Source organism: Mauremys reevesii, linkage group 21 (assembly GCF_016161935.1).
Source record: "Mauremys reevesii isolate NIE-2019 linkage group 21, ASM1616193v1, whole genome shotgun sequence".
NCBI lineage: Eukaryota > Metazoa > Chordata > Testudines > Geoemydidae > Mauremys > Mauremys reevesii.
In genome coordinates, this window is record NC_052643.1 from 11,651,664 (window position 1) to 11,673,453 (window position 21,790).

General features: G+C 52.0%; 1 protein-coding gene across 2 annotated transcripts; it reads right to left on the reverse strand.

The window, feature by feature from the left end:
• Nucleotides 1-320: 320 nt before the first annotated feature.
• Nucleotides 321-13,302, reverse strand: PERM1 (PPARGC1 and ESRR induced regulator, muscle 1). 2 transcript variants are annotated; one of them, XM_039508609.1, is made up of 4 exons: nucleotides 13,233-13,302; nucleotides 10,135-12,261; nucleotides 6,801-6,917; nucleotides 321-402 (listed from the first exon to the last, which is right to left on the reverse strand). In XM_039508609.1, exons 2-4 carry the CDS (start codon nucleotides 12,257-12,259, stop codon nucleotides 380-382), a joined length of 2,265 nt encoding a protein of 754 aa, XP_039364543.1. In that variant the 5' UTR covers nucleotides 12,260-12,261; nucleotides 13,233-13,302; the 3' UTR covers nucleotides 321-379. The 2 variants fall into 2 exon arrangements, with proteins under 2 accessions (XP_039364543.1, XP_039364541.1); XM_039508607.1 differs by lacking the exon at nucleotides 321-402 and adding an exon at nucleotides 5,165-5,755.
• Nucleotides 13,303-21,790: the final 8,488 nt, after the last annotated feature.

Consider the following 21,790-nt stretch of genomic DNA (forward strand, 5'->3'; position numbering starts at 1 on the left):
ATAAGGCCCAGCTGTGCACTGATGCTAAAGTTTTCTGATCTGGCCTCAGTTGATTGAGTTCACTCATTCATCACAAGGCAGCTGTGGCTTAGGAGAAACCACAGCCATCGGAAGGAACATAACGTAACTGAAAATCCTGCATGTGTAGGAGATTGGGTTAAGAACAACTAAACTCATATGGAAAAAATCAAAATCTTAACCTAAGAGGTTTGGAGAGTTCAGAGAAGCAGCCAGATTTTAGGTGGTGGATTCATACTAAAGCAGAATTCCCAACCTCTTGGAGATTTGCCCCACTAATTAGATGATCATTTGCACGATCATTAATTTATTTAATACAGACATCTCAGTGGTGCCTGCCAGTGGGAGTGCTGTTCACAGCTCACTTGAGTCTTGTTCTTGCACCTGGGGTGGAAAGGAGAAAGTTGATTCCCTTCAGATTTTGGTGATTTGGTTAAAAAAATGTATCAGGTTAATGAAAAGCCAAAAGAGGAGCCGTTAGAGGTTATTCTTGCATTAATGATGCCTTCTACACTGCCTCTGGTGCAACCTGAGGGCCTGAGCAGGGAGACGCAAAACATTGTGTATCGAGACTTAGCAAACACTGCACACTCTGTTTCCAGCGGAAGGCGCTATCTGACGCTCCACCCCAGCTTTGATTATTTTTTTTAACCAGAGTTATTTACTGTCTCCCAGGAAAGCTTTGGATAATGAAATAGTCGGATTCCTCCAGCTGTTACCCCCATTACCCATCCACCATGCTGTGGTCTCTGTATTCCCACCTGCCACTGAAAATGTGCCGCGCGGTTAATGTGTTCTGGCTGGGTAAACAGTGAAACTGAACATATGCGAATGTTTGAACTCCCCTAGCGCCTGCAGTGTTACCGTTTGTTCAAGGGGGACGTTTGTGCACAATTACCCAGGCCTGGACGCTGATGCCGTTGCAGGCAGGAGGACCCAGGTAGCGGTGGTTGGCTGTATCCATCGGAGGAGGAGGGCCTGGATCCCTGACTTGTGCCTCACATTATGGGGGCTCATTGCCACTGGTGCAGATTGTTGTGTGACTTGTATCCAGCCCGGAGGTTTCCTAGGAGGGGTGTTTCTCTCATTGTTCTCGTCACCCCACCTGGAGTAGTGTTTGTTTTAAAATGATTGTCCTTTAGGGGATGTCTACACTGCGATCTCATAGCCTGGGGCAGCTCACTGAGGTTCGTGGGGCTCAGGCTGCGGGATGATAAAATGGCAGTGGAGACATTTGGGCTCAGCTGGAGCCCGGGCTCTGAGACCCCGTGAGAGGGGAGGGCTCCAGCCGAGCATCTATACTGCAAATTTATACCCCCATAGCCTGATCCCCAGGAGCCCAAATCAGCTGAGCCAGGCCAGCCGCGGGTCTTGTATTGCAGTGTCACGGAGTGTCCCATTGATCAGAAGAGTCTTTGGGGCAGAATAAACCGAAGCCCCAGTCCGTGTGTCTCTGTAACAGACTAGGAGCATGTGGGGTTTTGTCCCCTCCTAGTAGTCGGTTCACACATGCGGCTTATGAGTCATCTGCTGCTTCCACCAACTAGCTCTGCAGTCCTAAAATCATGAGATTCTCCTGCTTGTGCCAAAGGTCGTGGGTTTGAGGCCTGCCATTGGCCCAAGCGGGACTGGTATCGTGCTGTACCATATGTTTATATAGCTCCTGATGTTCTGCAGAGACCGGCTCACTGCTGGGTTGGATTTAATTCAGACTAGACACTATAATTGTGCCGAACTGGACACCACGTTCTACTGCAGTACTGGAGAATAACACCCTGCCAAAACCACTGCAAATGGGCCCATGTGACTTGATGATGAATTGAGACCAGTGGCTACTCTGAGCCAGAACCATGCAGTGGACTCCCTTCCCCCACCCATTCCTGAAATCCCTTCGTTGGCTCTTTGGGAAGGGAGAAACCCAAGCAGGCCTGGGAAGAGAACCCCTCTCCCGGGCCCCGATGGCAGTAGGCGTTGGAGGTTAAAGAAGCGCTTCTCTTGCTCAAACCCCAGTAGCGAGTGTTCTCCAAGCTGTACCAGGAGAAGTGATTGAAAAAAACCCTTGTCATTAAGTCATCTAGCCTAGCCCTCAATGGCCAGTTCCCTTCAGCACCGCTGTACTGTGGCCATGCCTTGAAACGGTTGTGCTAGGCGGCTGAATGGCTGGTTGATCGTTTATTAGGCACATACGCATTGACTGGTGGGGTGTGTGAACCAGGCGGAAATTTTGCAGGGACGTATAAGTAGAAAGACCCCAGAATTAAATGAAATAGGAAAAGTATTGGAAGCTTCCAACACAGTATTCAGCCAAAAAGGATCTGAGATTTATTTCATATATACAACGAATATACTCCATCTATATACAGTGTGTACCTACCACTGTCTCCTTTTACTGCTCTCGCGCTCACTCTTGTATTTAATAGGGCGTGATTTTAAAGACAGCGCCTCAAATCCTCCCCATAAGTAACATTAAAACGCCACGACACTACGTAATACAAGGGACTAGCTAAACATCTCTTAGTTCATAAAACAGATTCAGGACCCAGCACCAAAGACAAGTAAGGCTTATGAGCATCTCCTGGCACTATTTCCCATGGATGGAAGGGGGGGGGCAGGAGTTCGTGGGTGGGGGGACTGGTTGGGCAGCATGCTTCCTGCTGATGTTCTGCAGCCTTTGGGGGCTTGGTAACTGCAGGTCTGCAGTGATGCGCATGCTAGCTGGCCTCAGCCTAAGTCCCTCGTTGGCTTTTGACCACATGTCCTTGCCGTTTGACACCATCTGATATTTGAGAGAGTCTCTGGCTAGAAGGTCGGGGGGGCTGGAACAATTTTTATAGTAGGGCTATGGAGAGCCATTGAACCAAACTGTAAACCCTGTATATACTGGAAACCACTTCAAGCCAGGGGGTGCGGTAGCGCCCCTGCCCCCCTAGTTCCAGCACCTATGTAGAAGGTAGGGCTGGGCTAATGCGAAGAGATACTGAGATGCAGTGACTGAGGTCTGTGTGCTTTGATGGCTGGAATTATAGAAATCAGAGATGAACAAAAATTGATTAGATCGCGTAGGCCATCCCCGAAAAACAGAGGGAACGGCCCGTTGGGATCGTGGTGCTCTGGCAGAACCTCCCACTGTGCCTGCTTGTACTATGCCGCCGATAATTTGCAGCCTAGTAGGCAGAAAACGGGTAAAAGGTGGGGGTAAGATGGAAGATTGACTGCGTGGTGAAGTTAGCAAAGGCTACCAAGCCCAAGACTTTTTCCTACAGGCCCTAACTGGTGAACTCATCATTGAGAAGAGGACTGGGTTTTCCAATGCAACCCACTGTTCAGGGTGTGTTATGTACGTGCCTGAACCACCGAGATGAGTCGGCGACATCGCCCGCCTGGGAGACACAGTACTTTAGCTCAACGTGTAGCAGCGCAGGCCTGGAGCTGTACAAGTCCTGTGTTCAGTCCTTTATAGGGACCAAGATGATGGTGGTTACACTGTGGATAACTCCTAGCACCCAATAAAAGAAGACGTCTAAAACAGAATCAAAGACTAAATCTCAGGGACAATTTAGTAGCTCGACGTTAGCCGTAGTACCCGTCTGGGGCACAGGAGGGCGCTCTGAGATTATCCCAGAGGGTCCCTTGTGGCACATTTGCAGAGATGTTATAGGGTGACTAACCCTTAACACAAGACTCTTGAACTTCACCCCTTTCAGTCCTGGCTCTCAGGCACCTTTGTCCTCTGTCCTCTTCCCCTGGCTGTTCAGTGCCCCCACCCCTGCCCCCAGCCTACTTTCCGAGGACTCTTTTCACACCTGCCTAAGGCTCCTCCAGCAGCAAACTGCGCAATAGCTAGATCCCTGGTTGTCGTTTCAATATTCAAGTGAGGTCTAGGGTTGCCAACTCTCCAGGATTGTCCTGGAGTCTCCAGGAATTAAAGAGTCATCTTTAAGTAAAAGATTATGCCATGTGATGAAACCTCCAGGATACGTCCAACCAAAATTGGCAACCTTAGCCAGGTCTCATACCTACCAACCAGCCTGTCCTCTCACATGGTCACATCTTCTCCAAAGCCCCTTTCTATGCCCCTCCCCCACTAATTTCAACCCCCTCCACCCCCTGCTGTGATGCCACAAAGCAGAAGTCCCTACTGTTGTCTCTGAACCCTGGGGCCTGATCACCACTGAGGGGCTTAGTATCTGTGGTCATAGCATCTCAATACCATCTGTTCCATAGTCATTCGGTATTTCCCCTTTCTCCAGCCTCTGCATCCCCCATCAGAGCCTTGAAGCCCTCAATCCATCCAGCCCAGAAAGGTTAAATCAGCCCCCTTTCAGGACCCCTCAGTGCTACTGCAATGGAGTCGTTTATTGAATGATGCCAAACGGTACCTCCCCCGTAGGAGCAGCGTGCATCATACCTGCGTGGTTCTCCCCACCCCAGTGCACTGAACCGGCGGCCTCTGGCACAGCAAAGCAGGGAACTGGCTCCAGAAATCCTACTGCAGCCTCATTGAAATGCACCACTGGCATGAACACTGACTTTTAGCACTGACCTCCGAGAGGATGAACTCCCTTGGCATGAGCCAAGCCACGAAGGTCTGAACTCTGCTAAACAAGCCACCGTCTAAGGTCACCTGGATACATTCCCAATTTCACTGCCGCGCCACAGATCGGCTGGAGCTAAGCAGCCAACCTGAAAGCTGCCAATGTGGAGATATTTAGCCGGGGAGAGTCGATTGTTCCCCAAACCCTCTCCCTTCCTTCCAGAAAGCCTCCCCATTGCTAGCCAGGACCACTGGACACCAGAAGACTGAGGAGTTGCCCTTTTTTCTTTTACTTTGCGGCTCCTCACTCTCAAAAGTCTCCTGTGCCAGCAACCATCAACTTCCAGCTGAAGCAGACAAATGGATACGATTCCCCTTGGAACACACACCAATGCATGCAGCTACCTAACTATCCATAGGAGATAGCATAGCAAAGTGAGACCGCTGAACTTAAAGGAGTAAGAGAAAATCTCTACACCTCAGGGACTATACCAGTATAGGTGATAGAACCAGGGGGGGCTGCAGCACCCCCTGCCTTGAAGTGGTTTCCATTATATGCAGGGTTTACAGTTTGGTTCAATAGCTCTCAGCACCCCCACTATACAAATTGTTCCAGCTCCCCTGTATACCAGCATAGCTACATCGGCATAACCCTGTAGTGTAGACACAGCCTACACTGACAGAACTCCACCTCCCCGAATGATGGCAGCTATGTTGACTGAAGCATTCTTCTGTTGAGCTGTTGCTACATTGGGACTAGGTCGGCATAGCTACGTCGGTCAGGCATGTGGATTTTTCACCCTCCACCCCGATCACCGTCGCTATGTTGACCAAGTCAGAGGCAGAGAGCAGAATTGAACCAGCATGCACTGGGCCTAATTCTACCCCGTGCAACAAAATGCATATAATGCCTATAACAAACAGATTATATGGCAGATTTCATTGCAAGGATGCTGCTTCCTAGCACCCTGTGCCTTGCCAGACTCTGCAGCCTGGATTCCAGAACCATGTCTCCGCTGGACCCATTGGCAAACAGTCATTTTATTGCCAAAGGGCAAGGTGCAGTGAGTGTCGTCTCTTCCTCGAGGGCCCACGGGACGTGTCTCTGGCCATGTGGGAGTGTCTAGGTTCCGTGTCGTCCTTCTATGGCCTGCCGTCTGAAGTACCGGATGGCAGACAGGGTGCCGACGTTTGCCAGTAACACTGGAAAATACCCCAACACGTTTCAAGACTGAATCTAGGATTATTCCAAAGCCCTAGTTTCAGGGCTAGTCTGAGCAAACAGTTTCCTGGAGCAGAGTTTCAGAACACGAGTCTCTGCATACGATTGCCTTTTTGCTGCAGAGCAACCCTGGGTCGTTCATGCTGGTGTCCCTCCTGGTCACAGCTAATGAACCATTTCTCTGCACAACAATGCAGAGCACATTGCAAAAAATTAATGAATTTAGCCTCACAAACCCCCTTTAACGTAGGTAGGATCATCACGCCCACTTCCCAGATGGGGACACTGAAGGAACAGAACGGAGCAGTGACTCACCCAATGGACACAGGTGTTGGGTTGGCCGCACTGCACAGGGGTTAATTTCAACCCTAGTGAGTTAGTGGCGGAGGTTGGCATGGAACCCCAGGACTCCTGATTTCTCACCCTCTGCTCTAACCACCTGGTGGCAACGTTCCCAACCAATTAACCCTTTGGGTGCTGGTGTCCAGTTCCACCTCTCTGTGCCGGCAGATCACAGCAGCATCCGTCCTTTCCAACACCAACATTTCACTGGGAGCTTGGCATGCCCAGGCTAGCATTGGAGGCACATGCGTGTTTTGACACCTTAGGGAACCTGACGAGGTTAAGCGATAAGCCATGATAGGATGTGGTGATATTGTCACTGTCCGGATACAGGACAGGATTAATCCGAACTAAAGGAATTCTCCTACTGCTGCAAACTATAATTAAAGTCAGCAGCAGCTATGCTGGAGTAAAAGCAGTGAGAGATAGGAATCTCACCCTTCCTGGGTGAGAGAGAACGCTAGAAACAGCTGGTGACAGACAGAACATTTCAGAAAGCAGGAAGAGGCCCTTCAACAGTAGGGAAAGATTCTGCTCCAACCTGTACAATCTGCCTAGCGGGAGGATGTAACCTTCCAACATTATCTAAAGCGAAATCCTCCCCACCCCCACAAATCCCCCATGCATCTCCCACTCCCCTTTATGTAAAGCGCGTCTCCTCTCCCACATGGTCATCCTACGTACCAGTCTTCCATGCATCCGGAGCCTGCAGATTTGACGTCTTCACGGCCCAGGATGCAAAGGCAACGAAGACCAGGCACATGTCCTCCTGTGTGAGAGCTAGGGGATGGCGGGGACTTTCTGCGGGAAGAACAACCTGAAGCTAAGGGTCAAGTGGTACTAATAATACTCCTGTTACATTGGTCATTTCAGCAGGAAGTCTTTCTGGCGTATTTAATCTTACATTCATTGGCTTTTTCACCAATCCCCTGCTAAGTTTTTCAAAAGGAAAAGCGAGAGGATCTTTTTACAATGTTGTACAGCGTTCCTCTCCCTATGGAGTCGGCCACGAGCCCCTTCTTCTTATAATTTTTGGAGAACATGGGTCCGTTTCTGGAAGACACTTCCCCATAAGCTTTTCACTCTACCCAGTTTTAAATAGTTCACCCAGTTTTCAGACTTTGTGGCCAAGCAGGAGCTTAAGAGCTTGAAAGTAGCTTTTAATTTGTGTAGCGAAGGGACGTGCCACTGTGCTAACTGGGAACCTAGCAGGTCTATCTAGCTGCATTTACCATAGGATATGAGGTCTCACAGTCTTTAATGGATTTATCCTCACAACACCCCTCTGAGGTTAGGAAGTGTCATTATACCCATTTCACTGCTGGGGAACTGAGGCACAGGGAGACTAAGGGTATGTCTACACCACACACTAAGCCCAGGCTCTGACTCCCCCTTCTCTCCACACACAGATCAGTCAGACTTGGTTCCAGGAGTGCTCAGCACCCAATTCCTAGGATGCTGCTTTTGAGGGAGGGGGACAGAGCCTGAGTCCTGCTGTGATTCAGGCCTGTCCTGTTGCAGGGTGGACACAGCTCAGGGTACTCAGAAGGTCTGTGTAGTGCAGTGTGGGCTTAGAAACATTGAGTCTGGGTCCCAAGGCCCTGGGCTGACAATGCAGTGTAGACATACCTTAAGTGACTTGCCCAAGGCCACACAAGAAGTCTGTGGCAGAGCAGGGGACTGAACCCAGGTCTCCTGAGTTGCAGGCTAGTACCCTAACCACCAGGCAAGCTTTCTTCTTGGGAAGAGGGAGGTCCAGCAGAGCCTCTGGTGTGGGGAGTCAGGGGAGACCTGGCTGTCCTGTGAGACCCACCTGTACAGCGGGGTTAATGGGAAGTACCCATCCTTGTAAAGTGCTTTGAGATCCATGGATGAAAAGCAACATGGAAGAGGACTATGCTTGGTTATTAGTTCTATGGGAAGCCTCCATGCCCCTGCACTCCATGACGGCCATTCAGAGTCTCTGGGCTGCTCTCCAGGGCTTATGGCAGCCACCGCTTGGGATCTCTCACTCTGTTGGCGTTAGCAACCTTTGAGGCATGTTGCAAGAGGGTTGGTTTGTTTGCTTGTTTGATCAGGTTTTTAATTAAAGCCAGTTTTATTAATTAGTTACCACCAAGGCAAAGGGTCTTTTCCCCGGGCAGATAAAGAAGCTGCACTTTGCTGAGTCACCCATTGGGAGAGCTCAAGCCTTATTTGTTTGTTTTAAATATTAACTGGGAGGCACCATGGCTTTAAGCCCAGTATAAACTTTTAAATAAATATGGTGGCTGTCCTAATGGGTCACATTTCCTCTCCTTCTATTCCCAGCTGCTCTCTAAAACCTCTCTCACCTAGTCACAGTCATAAGCAACGCCTGAGTAACCTTCAGAGCCTCCAGCGGGTGCTTATTAAATTAGCCCTGGTTCTAATGTTCTCCTCGTCTGTTTCTGCACGGAAGTGTGGGAAGGGCCCAGTTTGCCTTTCTCTCCTGCCAACATTGTGCCTGTCACAGCCCAGGCACACCGGCTCAGCGATCATCGCGCTATCTTGGTACAGACAGCGTTCCTGGCCATTGACCCCTCAAACAGAAACCCAGGCTCAAGCCTCCCCAGTTCACCTTCGCGTCTTGGCACGCAGCAAAGGCAGATTCTGAACTCTGTTGGGCCCTGTCCACAACTGGGTTTGAACACACTTGTTGCCAGCAGAGTTCTAGCTTGCTTTCCCTGACCAGTGTGGAGAAGGCCAGATTAGTTGTCACCAGTCTTTACACATAATCTTCCTTCCAACTCCTTTTACTTAGTGTGTGAGCAAGTTTTTAGTCTTGGAAGAAAAGCTTGTGGTGGTGTTAATTGGGGTTGCACACAGTTCTGTGTACAGGGAGCCAGGAGAGTTTGCTTTTCTTTCTGCTCTGGGCTCTGACTAGAGTCAGTTCTGGAGGGATGGTTGCCCCCCGGGGAGCTGGGCACTGGTGTTGGGCTGAAGAGATTGCCCGCATACTGTTTGTGATCACCTCTGCTCCAGGACAGGTGGATGTGCATTAATAAAGCAAGTTACACACAGCATATCCCTAGACTCCATGTCACTGAATTCTCCTTCCCTGGGAAGCTGACTTGCAAGATGCTAACAACTGCTACTGCTCAGCCAGGGGTGGCTCCAGGCACCAGCACGCCAAGCTCGTGCCTGGGGCGGCAAGCCACGGGGGGGCACTCTGCTGGTCGCCGCGAGGGCAGCAGGTAGACTGCCTTCGGTGGCATGCCTGCGGAGGGTCCGCTGGTCCCGCGGCTTCGGCAGACCTCCCGCAGGCGCGCCGCCGAATCTGCGGGACCGGGGACCTCCCGCAGGCAAACCTGGAGTGGCAAAATACCTACAGCCACCCCTGTGCTCAGCAGAGGAATACGCTAATGGTGGGAGAAGGGGTAACAGCTTGGTTTTGTAATGCCCATGGGATCAGCTCCCAAACAGCCCTGCCAAAGTCCAAGGCTGTTGGGCAGTGAGGGAACATGGTTAGGGTCTCACTATGCATGACCAAGCTATGCCTTAACCATGCCGAGGGATCCTGGGTTGCAAGCGTATCCTCCAGCATGTTTGACGATGGGGCCACAGGATAACGAAGGGGATAGGACCGTGTGATGAGCATGATTCACAGAGCAAAGACCAACAGGGACAGCGGCACTATCTCTGGGCAGCAGCGTCAGGAACTCCAGTGTGTTGGTGCCAGGGGGTGGAGGGCTGGTTCTGGGCACTGGAGAAACTAGTGTAGCATCGGGGAATTCAGCTACAGGCAAACAGAAAACCCAGCCCTGGGTCTGGGCTGTAGCCCCAGAGCAGTGTAGAGGCTGCAGATGGGGTTTGGGGCAGAGGCACTGGGTAGGTCAGGGCCTGGGGAATCCAGCAGTGGTTCTGGGCAGCAGCCTTGAGGACACCACGGCTTCTGTTTCCTATTTAATCAGTGAGCCTGTTTCTACAAGGAAGCACCATGTTTTTAAACCCTGGGGCAGCGAGAAGGGACCAGCCGGGGCCAGGATCAAACATTTACCTGCTAGTGCAGGGGCCATCCCTAAATCCTCTGGCTTCAGCTGGATTCTCCCGCGAGGCCCCAGCTGGAGAAGGGAGAGCCTCTTTATGGAACCTCGCGGTACCGGGACCCTGCGGTCGGAGGGGCTGCGTCTGACCAGGCGCATTGGCTTTTGCAGGAAGGATTTCAAAGCCGCCACGGCCTTTCTTGCCTCCAAGGCCGGCATGCTCAGGAAGATCCGCCCCCAGCTCCTTCTGTCTCTTGCTCTGTCCATAAAGAAATGTTCATAAACCTCAGGGATGGAGATAACGCCGCCGGGCTCTCCAGCTATGGCCAAGCCTGGGTCCTCCCGGCTTTCACACGGTGATGAAGTTTGCTCCAAGGTGCTGATCCTCTCTGGCTCCACAAAGGTGGCTTTGCTGCCTCCTTCCCCACTTCCTTCAGGCTCATTAAAGAAATATTCGTACATCTCCGGCCCGTACATTTCAGGCACCTCCTGCTCCTTCTCGCAGGGAGACATGGGCGTTTTCGCCACTCCACCCAGGCTGTTCATCTCCCCCACCTGCTCTTGGGTGTCACAGAAAAAATAGTCATACATCTCCGGCCAGGTCAGGGCAGGTATGGCCCCCTCCTGAGAGTCCTCAGCTGCTGAATGGTGAGGAAACATCCCTCCTAGGAGCCCAGATCTCTGCCTTCCCTGGGCTCCATCGTCAGCATCCCCTCCCAATGCCACAGTGCTTCCAAGACGCAGGGATTTCCCAGTGGTGCTCCTGCACTCCTCTCTCTGTGATGCAGTGGGTTTGCTGCTCTGATTCAACGACATGTTCTCATGGATTCCTAAATCAGTCGCTTGCTTTGGCCTTGCACAACTGGTCTTCAGTTCCCCTGGGAAGGGCTGCACTGCAGGGCCTTTCACCTCCTTGCTCCTGGGAGCGCTGACGGCCTGACCCCCCAGCGCCAACCCTCGCCCCTCATCCCCCAGCATGCCACAGGTCAGGGTACCACCTCGCTGAGCTACGTCCTCACCCTCCAGCCCCCCAAGAGCTGGTTTGGCCACTACTCCCTCCCCTTTGCTCTCTCGCAGTAGGGCAGAGGAGGGTAAAAACTCCATAGCTAGAGTCGAGCTTTGCAGTGCCACGGCCCTGTGCGACGGCGTCATTGCGGCTGGGAGTGTTCCCTGGTGCACAGGCCCTCTGAGCTGCACGACATCCGGAGAGTCGCCAGGGGAGCCCGGAGCAGTCAAGGCTTGACCTAGACCCAAACGCTCCCCTGGATTCTCCCCAGCAGGCCGGCTCTCCCCTGGGATTCTGGAACACGTTGGCTGCAGGGGCTCTGCAGATGGATTCTGGGAAATGTCACCGTTTGGGTCTGGTAGCCCAGGCTCTAAACAGAGAGACCAGTTCGCCTTCCCCCAGGCTGGCCTCTCCATCCCCCCTGAAGCAGCCAGCGCTGGGGAGCTCACATCCGCGGCATGAACTGGCCTTTCAGACTCTGCCGTCTCTGGGCTGCCTTGTAGATGCTCCCCTGGTAATTCCCCCTCCATTGGAGCTCCTTCTGGCTGGTGACCGTGGGGTACTATGGCCAGACCCCGTCCTGCCTGTACAGCAACCGGGGTGGCCACTGCACGTTCTGCGGCCTGGCCCACTTCATTGCGGGAGCTGTCCTGGGCCTGGAACGGCTTCTCCATGGCATGGCTAGCTGGTCTGGCAGAGCCAGCCCGTGAGAAACAAGGCAGCTGCCTGTCCTGGGCGCTGGGCATCAGCGGAGTCTGCTGGGGGGATCCAGGCGTGTTGCTCTCACGCAGAAACCTGCTGCCTGAGCCCAGATCCATTTCATCCTCGCTGCCCGACAGAACCTCCTCCAGGACCAGCTGCCCAGGGACAGGCGGGGGCGGGCAGGTCTCTCTGGGGACCCCGTGTAGGGGGCAGGGTCCCGGGCCAGGAGCTGGCGTGCTGCCTGCTCTCACAGTGATCAGCCTGGCTGTGCGGGGGCTGCCGGCCTCGCGGTCCCCTTGCTCAATGTCACTGAAGCCCGGCTCCTCCGCCATGGCCAGGGCAGCAGGGACTAAGCTGCATTCTTCAGAAGCCGAGTAAAACTCCGCCCAGTCCCTGTCATTCAGCTGGATGCTGTACTGGAAATTCTCCATCTCTGCAGTGGCAAAGCAAGGGAGGGGGGGTGTCAGTGAGGACGAGGGCACCAGGGAGGGGCGCCCAGGTACCCACTGAGATGAGGCCACCAGGCCACTTGAGCCTTTTATCTCCAATTAACTCTTTCCCCTCTGGTTCCTTCACTATTCTGCTGTGCTGCTGCCATCCCCATTCGCTTGTGGCTGAAACAATGGGACGCTAGGAGAGATATTGGCCTCTCCATCAGCCTGGCAGGGGCCTCCTCCTCCCATACATCAGCATGACAGAGGGCATCACCCCCCTAGACAGAGCTAATATCTAATAACAGGCAGCAGTTAAATAGTGGAGACAATCCTCGGCTTTAACGCGCGTGAGCCTTAGTGCATTCGGCGGTGAGCTATTCTAAAAGGCCGGGCCGAAGAGGCACCTTCTCTGCTAGGATCAAATTATCTTAAATGCCATGTAGCTCCAGCTTGGGATTTTCTAATCTCGTCTGCATTAGCATAAGGGGGCACCCTGGGGGGTTCATAGAGCAATTGCAAGAAGCCAGAGGGGCACAGACGAATTTCTGTGCATCTAGGGTGTTGCAGAGTCTTACACTGTCTGGCTCATTGCTCAGTGGATCTGAATGGATCTAATGCCCTTTCAGGTGCAGACCCCTCTGTGGATTGCACCTGCTCTTTCATGGGATGCCTTTCACCACACATTTTATCTCTTCTTTATAAGTCGCCTGTACCTCCTTGACCAAGATCCTTGGCTGGTGTAACTGCTCCATTGACTTCAATTTACACCAGCTGAGGATTTGGCTTCCTGCGCCATGATGAGGTGCAACAATGCCACATAAACGCCATCACGAAGCAGAGGTTTGCAAAGCCACAGCTGCCTGGCCCATTTCCTGGGGACAGCTTTTCCCCCGAAGCGGCGGGGAAGCGAGCCGGGTGTCAGAGAGCAGCGAGACACAGCCGGCATGCAGAGCAAGCGAACGCATCCTACCTGGGGAACAATTTAAGCTGGGGTTGGAGCCAGGTACAGACTGGTGCAGCAAAATCCTCCCAGCGCGACATGGTGCCGTACCCTTGACGGGGACATTGAGGGCCAGACTTCAGAGCAGCTCCATTCACAGGCCAAAAATAGCCCCCAACCTGTCATGTGAAACGCCATACGTGCCAAGGGCTCTCAGAGGGCTGTTCCATAAATAGCTGACGGGGGAGAGGCTCTGGGCTTGCCAGCCAATGGGTTTCCGTCTCACACACACAACAGGGTCCCTTGGCCACCCACAGACCCATGGGGCCCTTCCGCTCTCAGGGTTAGAGTTACACCCATGTAAGCGAAGGCCGCGCAGGGCACAAGTGCTGGGCACGGGGCACAGAACTCACACAAAGAAGCCAGAGGGCAAGGATGCTCCCAGGCTGGTGTGATTGGCAGATGGTCACATCCCATGACAATGACTGAGGCGAATAGCTTTGTAAGTTAGAGGAAGTGAACTGAGGTCGATTCCGTAGGATAATGGTCCCAAGAATTATCAAATCCTCAGGCTTCAGGGCATGATCTGTCTATCTAGGGTATTTCCAAGGCACGTATCAGTGCTATCGAAGCACAGATGGACATCAGATCACCTCACGTGGTCAGGGACAAATGTCCTCCCCTGACACACTATCATACATTGTGGCAACTCTGGAGTTCCTGGCCCTGGCCGCTGACAGAGACAGGGTGGCTGGATCAGACAGCCAAGATACACAAAAGGTAGGTGGGGAAGTGACTCGCCCAGGGACACCCCGCAGGGCTGTGGCAGAGAACCTGGCTCTCCTGAGTCGCTCTGTGCGAAACTGTGCTGCCTTCTGTTTCATACCCACTATATCAGAGCACTTAAACCGACGCCAGCAGCACGGGGGACGTCCCTGCAAGTGACGGAGCCTCTATTGGCCAATTCATAAGAGCAGCCATACTGGCTCTGACCAATGGTCCATCTAGCCCAGCTGCTCCATGCAGCTTTGGCCACGTGCTCTTATATCCCTGAGGAGCAGGGTTATCCCAGGGGTGGTTGGATTCCAGAGATGGGCGGCAGAGGCCCTGTTTGAATGCCGTGCATCCTTCATATTCCCTGCATAGACACCCCGAGGAAATGAGAGCGAGTTCAGCACAAGCCTGTCTTGGGGAGTGTTTAACCCCACCTGGTTGACAGGCGTATGGCTCCAGAACATGCACAGATCCCAGATTTCCTGACCCAGCACCCTAGGGGGCACAGCTGCCAGCTGTGCACAAACCAGGAGAGACACACACAGAGCCCCGCTAGAAGTTCAGCCAGCTCTCCCTTTTCCTTCTGCTCTTACACTGTATATGGGGGAAAAGCTCCTTCTTGTGGTGCCGGGAGATCACTGAAGGCACACGGCGCAAAGCTGGGAGTTCACGTGATGCGAGGCTCTGAAATTGCTGCCAGGCAGGGCCCAGCGTGGTGGTGTAAACAGTGACCGGAATTTGCTTCCTTTCTCTGTTCTGTGGGCTGACGCACACTGGGGGGCTTGTCAAGCAGAGAAAATATGGAAGGAAGGAGGTCGACTGTCTTCTGTCCTTATCTTGTTTTTGATCTGGCTACACCCAACTCCTCCCACCCAGCCACCCACTCTCCCGTAGTCCCAGAAGGGAAATTGATCCGCTTCCTTTTCTTGGCTCCAGTAAACTTCCTTTTTCTGACTCCTCCAGCAGCTGGGGGTTCAGTCGGCGAACGCGTCGGCCCCTGCCTCGCAAGCCACAGCACAGAACATGAAAGGGAGAGGGGCAGCGAGGCGGAACTGAAAGCCAAACGTGGGCTGTCGGACCACATTGGCCGCGTCACGCTGGAAGCCATAGCGGGAGCAGCCACACACTAAACCCAACAGGAACGGCACACGCCCCACCACATGTTCATTGAGCTGTCCAGGGCAAAGCCCACACGCCATCGGGGGAGAGGGGAGTGATGCACTGACTAGCAGTTCTTTGGCTTCTCTATATAGGGTGACCAGACAGCAAATGTGAAAAATCGGGATGGGGGTGGGGGGGGTAATAGGAGCCTATATAAGAAAAAGACTCAAAAATCGGGACTGTCCCTGTCCCTTTAAAATTGGGACATCTACCTCTATACCATGGTCATGAGAGAGCAACGCCGGCCTGCAAGGACAAGCCTCCCCAACCCGCTGCCCCGTAAGCCACCTGCAGGCTGCAAAGGGGGCATCAGGTGTGCCTCAAAGGCAACCCAAGAGTTCTACCTTAACAGGTAGGATGGACCATATTTCTTTGTGTGTGAGACCCTGAAACCCCTCTACAGCAGCGGGTTGTTCACCAATCAAAGAAGCACAACCTGGCCTATGCCATTAAGGGCTAGACAACTATGGATGACGGCAACGTATATCGTAATCGTGGCTCGACGGTGCCATCTACTGAGCAAAGGGTGGGAGGACACCGTTCTCCCCAATAAAGCCCAGACTCTGTTGGGAATTGGGACTGTTGTGTGAAGGACGTGATGTAAATAACTGTAACATAACCACGTAATTGGAGCTGAGACTGAAGCGAATCCGCAGCTCCAACCTGCCAGTGCAGGCTGCAACGTGGGCCAGAGCCAGAACGAAGGGCACAGACAAATTATTCGCACAGGAAAACTTGTAACTCTCTATTCTCCATCTCGAGATTCTGTATTTCTAGCATAAAATGATTTTCAGCACTAAAATTGAGGGGGACACCAAAGCTGTGTTGACTGTAACTTTGGGGCTAGGAGCAGTGATTTTTCTTCAAACAAGGTACATTTGAGGGGTAGGCCCCTCACTCAAATTTTAGGGGCATTTCGAACCCAAGTCTGCCAGATTGGGATTGAACATGAGCAGGATTATACGTGGGACCTTCAGAACTAAGGCTGTGAACCTCAGCTCTGCGGCTAAAGAGCTAACTTTCCTAGCTGGAAGCTGTAGCATAGGCAGCATGTCTCCCTGTGCATCAGGCACAGAAGGGGATGCTTAACGCACAGTGAACAGTGGGTTAATTTGCACTGAAACTCAGAGTGAAATTCAGCTGAAACTACCAGTCGCATTTTGCTGGTTTGGGGGCAGGTGGACGGCTGGGAAATATCACCCCAAACCACAGGGGTTTGCATTGTTTCTGCCCAAACCCATTAACTGTCTCTGTCTTCTCCTGAAAGCTCTCTTAAGATTCAGCCCATATTCCCGGAGAAGTCCACAGTGGGCTCACTCAAAGGTCAGCCCGCGCTGAGTTGAAATGCAGCCCAAGCTTGCCTGAAACCCAGCCAAGCTCCTCCAAAAGCCTTGCAAACCTGGCCCAAGCTTCGGGTTGCTAATCCAAATCTCGCTGGGTTTCAGGTTCCCTCCCAAGGCTTTGGCTGAGCTCTACGCGTAAACACAGCCTCAGGCTGCGGTCCTCACCTCCATTGGCTGGCCTTGCAGGGTGATACGGCAGCAGCAAGTGCAGGACTCCCTGCCAGCCTGGCTCTAAAGAAAGGGCGGGTGGAAACTGGGGTGGGCAGCCGGCACCAGGCTTTTAAACAGAAGCCCCAGGCCTGTCGCAGGCCTTAAATACGAATGGATCCCCGAATCAGAATGGCCTGCTCCTTCCCTGAGCAAAGCCCATTGTCGTCCCCACCCTAAGGAATCTGCTAGCTGTGCCTCCCAGCTCCTTCGGCCTCGCCCGGGTTATTGCTGTGCCAGAGAGGAAAGGAACTCAATGCGTTTCATCTCGTCCTGCTGCTCGTGATGCAAAACTAAATGCAGTGCGCCAGCTATAAACCTGTTGAACGGTTGAAGGTGCCAGCCGCTTTAAGGAAATTCACAGGGTAAAATCCCAGCCCCACTGGAAGCAATGGGAGTTTTGCCATTGACTTCAACTGGGCCAGCATTTCACCCCTGGAATTTAAGGTGTCCTGCCATTTCCACTAGGTGTCACTTAAGGACAGACAGTTAGCCTATTTCATCCATATTTAACCCCTTCCTGACTCTCAGTCTTACCCTAACCTCAAAGGGGAGGCTTAGGCACCTGGGAGGGGGATGTCCAGGGCTTTCCCATCTCTGACTTGTCCAGTTTACATGTGTGTATGCTGCAGGTTTTTCCAGGTTTGCTGTTTGCATTGCGATGCTGCGAACTGCATGGCTGCAACCCTATAACTGCAGAGAACGACAGAAGGAATGGTGAGGCGAGGTGCGGCTGCCCCTGCTTGACATTAGGGACATTTAGAGTCACTGCTTTTAAAACACGGGTCATGTTTTTTATTTGTCAGCTTCAAACACGGTTGGACGCTCTGTGACGGCAGGGAGCATCTTTTATTGTTCTATGTTTGTACACAATGGGGCCCTGTCCCAGGCCTGGCGCTCCCAGACACAATGGCAATACAAATAATAATTAATCATAATGAAGATAGGAAAAGAGAACAGGAATCACAACACATCTTGGGGTCAGAGTAGGGTGACCAGATGTCCCAATTTTATAGGGACAGTCCCGATATTCGAGGCTTTGTCTTATACAGATGCCTATTACCCCCCACTCCCTGTCCCAATTTTTCATACTTGCCATCCTAGGTCAGAGTGATCCAAATCTTCTGTGTCAGGACAACGTACCATAGCAGTCATCAGAGCTTAACTAAGGACTTTAATTCCCAAAGTGCAGGGTCATATCATGTCTCCCTGCTACTGAGACATAACTTGAGTCCCATGCTTGTGGGAGAACGTTCAGACTACGCTTTAAACACCATGGGCCTGTCGGCTCTGCATGGACATTAAAGATGGCAGGGCACTTGTCCTGGCACCTGCCTTGAGTGCAGGGGACTGGACCAGAAGCCCTAAGGTTCCTTGCAGTCCTACGATTCTAAGATAAGAGGCAAGATTTGCTTCGGTGTCTTTGGAAAAATCCTGCTTCCTGCCGATACGCCTCATTATGCAGTGAACTGCGCACTGGTTTCTTCTGCCTTCCCACCCTAGAGGTGGCTGCATTTCAGTGGTGCCGTATTTATACCCATGAGAAGTGCTGTAGGTGACAGAAGGCAATAAAAAATGTCAACTATTTTTATTTCCTTTGCATGGGTTGTTATATCCCGACAACCTCTGGGTATAATAATATCCCCGTAACTCAGCTATTCATTATATTTTGAGTGTGTGTGTGTGTGCATGAGCGCACGCACAAACACACACATCATGTATACACAAAACACACAGTGTAGGTCAAAATGCAGGGCTGTAATTTACAAAGCCATGCAGGAGATTTGGGTACCCGGTTCCACCTCCCATTGGTAGCTTTGAACATCTCAGCCTGTATGTGTATTGCCTGGGTTCATATGTGTTTGTACCATATACACACGGTATCTGTAATGTGTGTTTCTCAGCCAACCCAGTACAGTTCTGATCTCCTTGACTGGAAGACCCATGGAGGTTTGTGAGACCCTCGAGGCAGGCTGCACTGTACATCACGGTCAAACTCATTCAGTGTAGAGGGCTGAATTCCATGTTAAATTATCTCAGTGGGGCACTGTCTGCACTGAGGACTCCTAACGCCCCTACTGGTGAACTGCTACTGGTGCCACTGGGAGCTTGGCAGACAGATCAAAGGAAGATTCTGGCCTCCATGTAGCAACTAAACGCTTAGATATTGTCAGTGTCTTACTGCCGCATCCAGTTTCATTCAGTAGGAAAATCTGCTTGCTTTAGACCCACGATTATCTCCAACCTCTGCTTCTCTCCTTTCTCCATCCTCCCAGTTCCTTCTCTGTCTCTCTTCCTCTTCCCTCTCCATGTCTCCTCCACTCCTTTCTCTGCATTTCCTTCCTTCCAGCAATTCCCAGTCCACCCAACCATGGGTTTCATTCCCACTCCTTCCATAAAGGACGGCACAAAATAGTTCATGTCAGCCCTGAAATATCATCATTGGTTTTGAGAGCTGACACCCCAGTGAGATCAATGGGCTGCAGGTGAGTTCTCAGTCATTGTTTCAGGCTCTCTGCAGACACAGGCAGATGTCACTGCATCAGTTATACTCACTTTATATCTGGAAACTTTCCTTTGTAACCTTCAGCGCTAGAAATTTATGACCACAGGTCACATAAATATATCAAGCAAGCTGGATCCATCCCACAGCCCATATGTTTGACACCCCGACACAGACTATATGCTGGAGTGTTACCAGTGTTGCCAACTCTCACAATTTTAGCATGAGTCTCACGATATCGGGTGCTTTTATTAAATCTCCAGTGTCTGGATTCACGTGATTAGAGGAGAATCTCGGCTATCTTTTTTTTTAAAGTCAGTTTCTAGCCCTCGTGGCTTAAGAGAAAATCTTGAAAAGCGAGTGCATCCTAAAGACCCAGCAATCAGAAGGCAAATTTTTGTAATCTCATGATTTTTAAGCCAACTTGTGATGTCAGGGGCCTGATGCCTGATTTTGAACGCCTGGGGTTGGCCATATTGAGCGGGTGTCATCTGCTGACAGCTCCATAGGTGTGCCTGGCTCTTTCGAGGCTGATCAAAGGCGCGGCCCTTGCGCTGAGGAGCTAAAAGTCTACGGTAACCTAGGTAGTCTAAGGTGAAGGGAGCCAGGCCAGGAAATGGGGCAGGGCATAGATGACGGCTAGCACAGGAAAGACTAGCAGATAAGCTCTTGTGCACTTCCTTCTCCTTACTTCCCTTTCTCCACCCCCTCCTAACAGGAGGTAAGGGAGCCTGGCATTGGGGGGGGAGAACTGGAGCAGAGGTCAGTGCTAGGAGGGTGGCAGAGCGATGGGCATAGTGCATAAGGTCTAGGAGGGAGGATACCTGGCAAGGGCGGGAAGGGGGCTGTGAGATGAGACAGGGGAAGGAGGAGGAGGGAGACCAGAGAGCACAGAGCTGCGCTGAGCTGGCAGATGTAGGGCATAACTACATGGGACCTCTCGGCTGTCCGTGGGGTGGTTAGGACCCTGGCTGTTGTAGGCTCTGGTAGCTGGGATTGCAGCCATGCTGGCTTCCTGCTCTGTCTGGGTTGCTGACTGATTTTTGTTTTAGGTTGAAATGACCTGCCCCACCCCGAACACAAGCTGTTCCACATCTGCAGGATTCAATTAGTCCTTGAAGGCCTAGTAACCCTTCCTTCTCCGCACCCCCGCCTCCAAACAATCACATTCCCCGCTGAACAGGGGCAGCGTGGAAGTGTTATTCCAACTCCCCTTGGACCTGCCACCGCACTGATCCAGCCCACCCACTGTCAGCGGCTTCAAAGAGCAGGCGAGAGGTCAGGTTGCAAGAACAGCAGACACCGGGTCGCCCCCTCCGCCGTTTCCCTCCTGAAGGCTGAAGGGTGCAGGAGCAAGGCGGAGACTCCAGGGCCGGCTGCAGAAATTCAAGCTGCCTTGAATTAAGCCAGCACTCAATGGAAGGATCACGTCAACCCTTCAGATGCTGGGGCTGTGATTCTGTGCAGACAACTGAGGAAACGAATGCTAGGGGTGATAAAGGTTTATACCCCCGTGGTAACACTGCCGGAGTGACTTAGATCTGGGCTACTCTACAGAGTTAGCTTGATGTAAGCTGCCGTGCCATGGAAGTGTCTACACTTAAATTTTGCTCCCACCCTCCTATGCTGACTTAATAACTCCACCTCCATGAGTGGCGTAGAGCCAAGGTCAATGTAGCGAGGTCAGTGTGGTGTCTGTGTAGACGTTGCTTATGCAGATGTCGCCTATTGCTGGCTTTTCTGAGCCAGCACACAATGCCCCACACTGACAGCTCAATTCATAGAATATCAGGGTTGGAAGGGATCTCAGGAGGTATCTAGTCCAACCCCCTGTTCAAAGCAGGACCAAGCCCCAGATAGATTTTTGCCCCAGATCCCTAAATGGCCCCCTCAAGGATTGAGCTCACAACCCTGGGTTTAGCAGGCTAAAGCTCAAACCACTTACCTCCTCCTGGGGAGGACACACGCCGCCGACACAAGGAGAAAAGTGTAGACAGGCACAAGCGAGGTAATTGCTGCAGCTGTAGGCCGACGTAAGTTGGCCGACTTAATTTTGTAGTGTAGATGTGGCCTTAAACACCTAAGGCTCATTTTCAAGTGTGACCCAGGCCTGATCTACACCTAAAACTTAGGTCCACCTAGCTACATCGCTCCAGGCAGTCGATTTAACCCTCAGTGTAGACGCAGCTAGCTGGACAGAAGGATTCTTCCTTCGACCTGGCTACAACCTCTCGGTGAGGTGGATTAATTACATTGACAGAAACTCCCCTTCCGTTGATATAGCAAGTGCCCCCACTACAGCGGCGGAGCCGCAGTCCTGCAGCAGAAGCGCTTGTGGTGTAGACAAACCCTTAGGTACTTAGGAGCCTAAATCTCATCGAAAGTAAAGGGTTCCAGGGGCCTTATTCCCTTTTGAAAATGGGAGTTGGGCTCCTAAATTATGTAGGTACTTTTGAAAATGTTACCTCCTGTCTGCAAAGGGTTTAAAAAAAAAAATCTCCAGACAGTTTTCCGAAGGAGCTGATACATTTCCTTAGTTTGGCTACGCAAAAGCCATACAGGGCACCACAGCCAAGAGAAAAATGACAAACAGCCCTTAT

Excerpts from the sequence above, each read along its gene's own strand:
- PERM1 (XM_039508607.1), bottom strand. The coding sequence starts at position 12,259 with ATGGAGAATTTCCAGTACAGCATCCAGCTGAATGACAGGGACTGGGCG. Across the intron at positions 6,918-10,134 it reads GATGGCCCCTGCACTAGCAG|AAAGTCCCCGCCATCCCCTA; the intron begins GTAAATGTTTGA and ends TTCTTCCCGCAG. Across the intron at positions 5,756-6,800 it reads TCCGGATGCATGGAAGACTG|TGTTACTGGCAAACGTCGGC; the intron begins GTACGTAGGATG and ends GGTATTTTCCAG.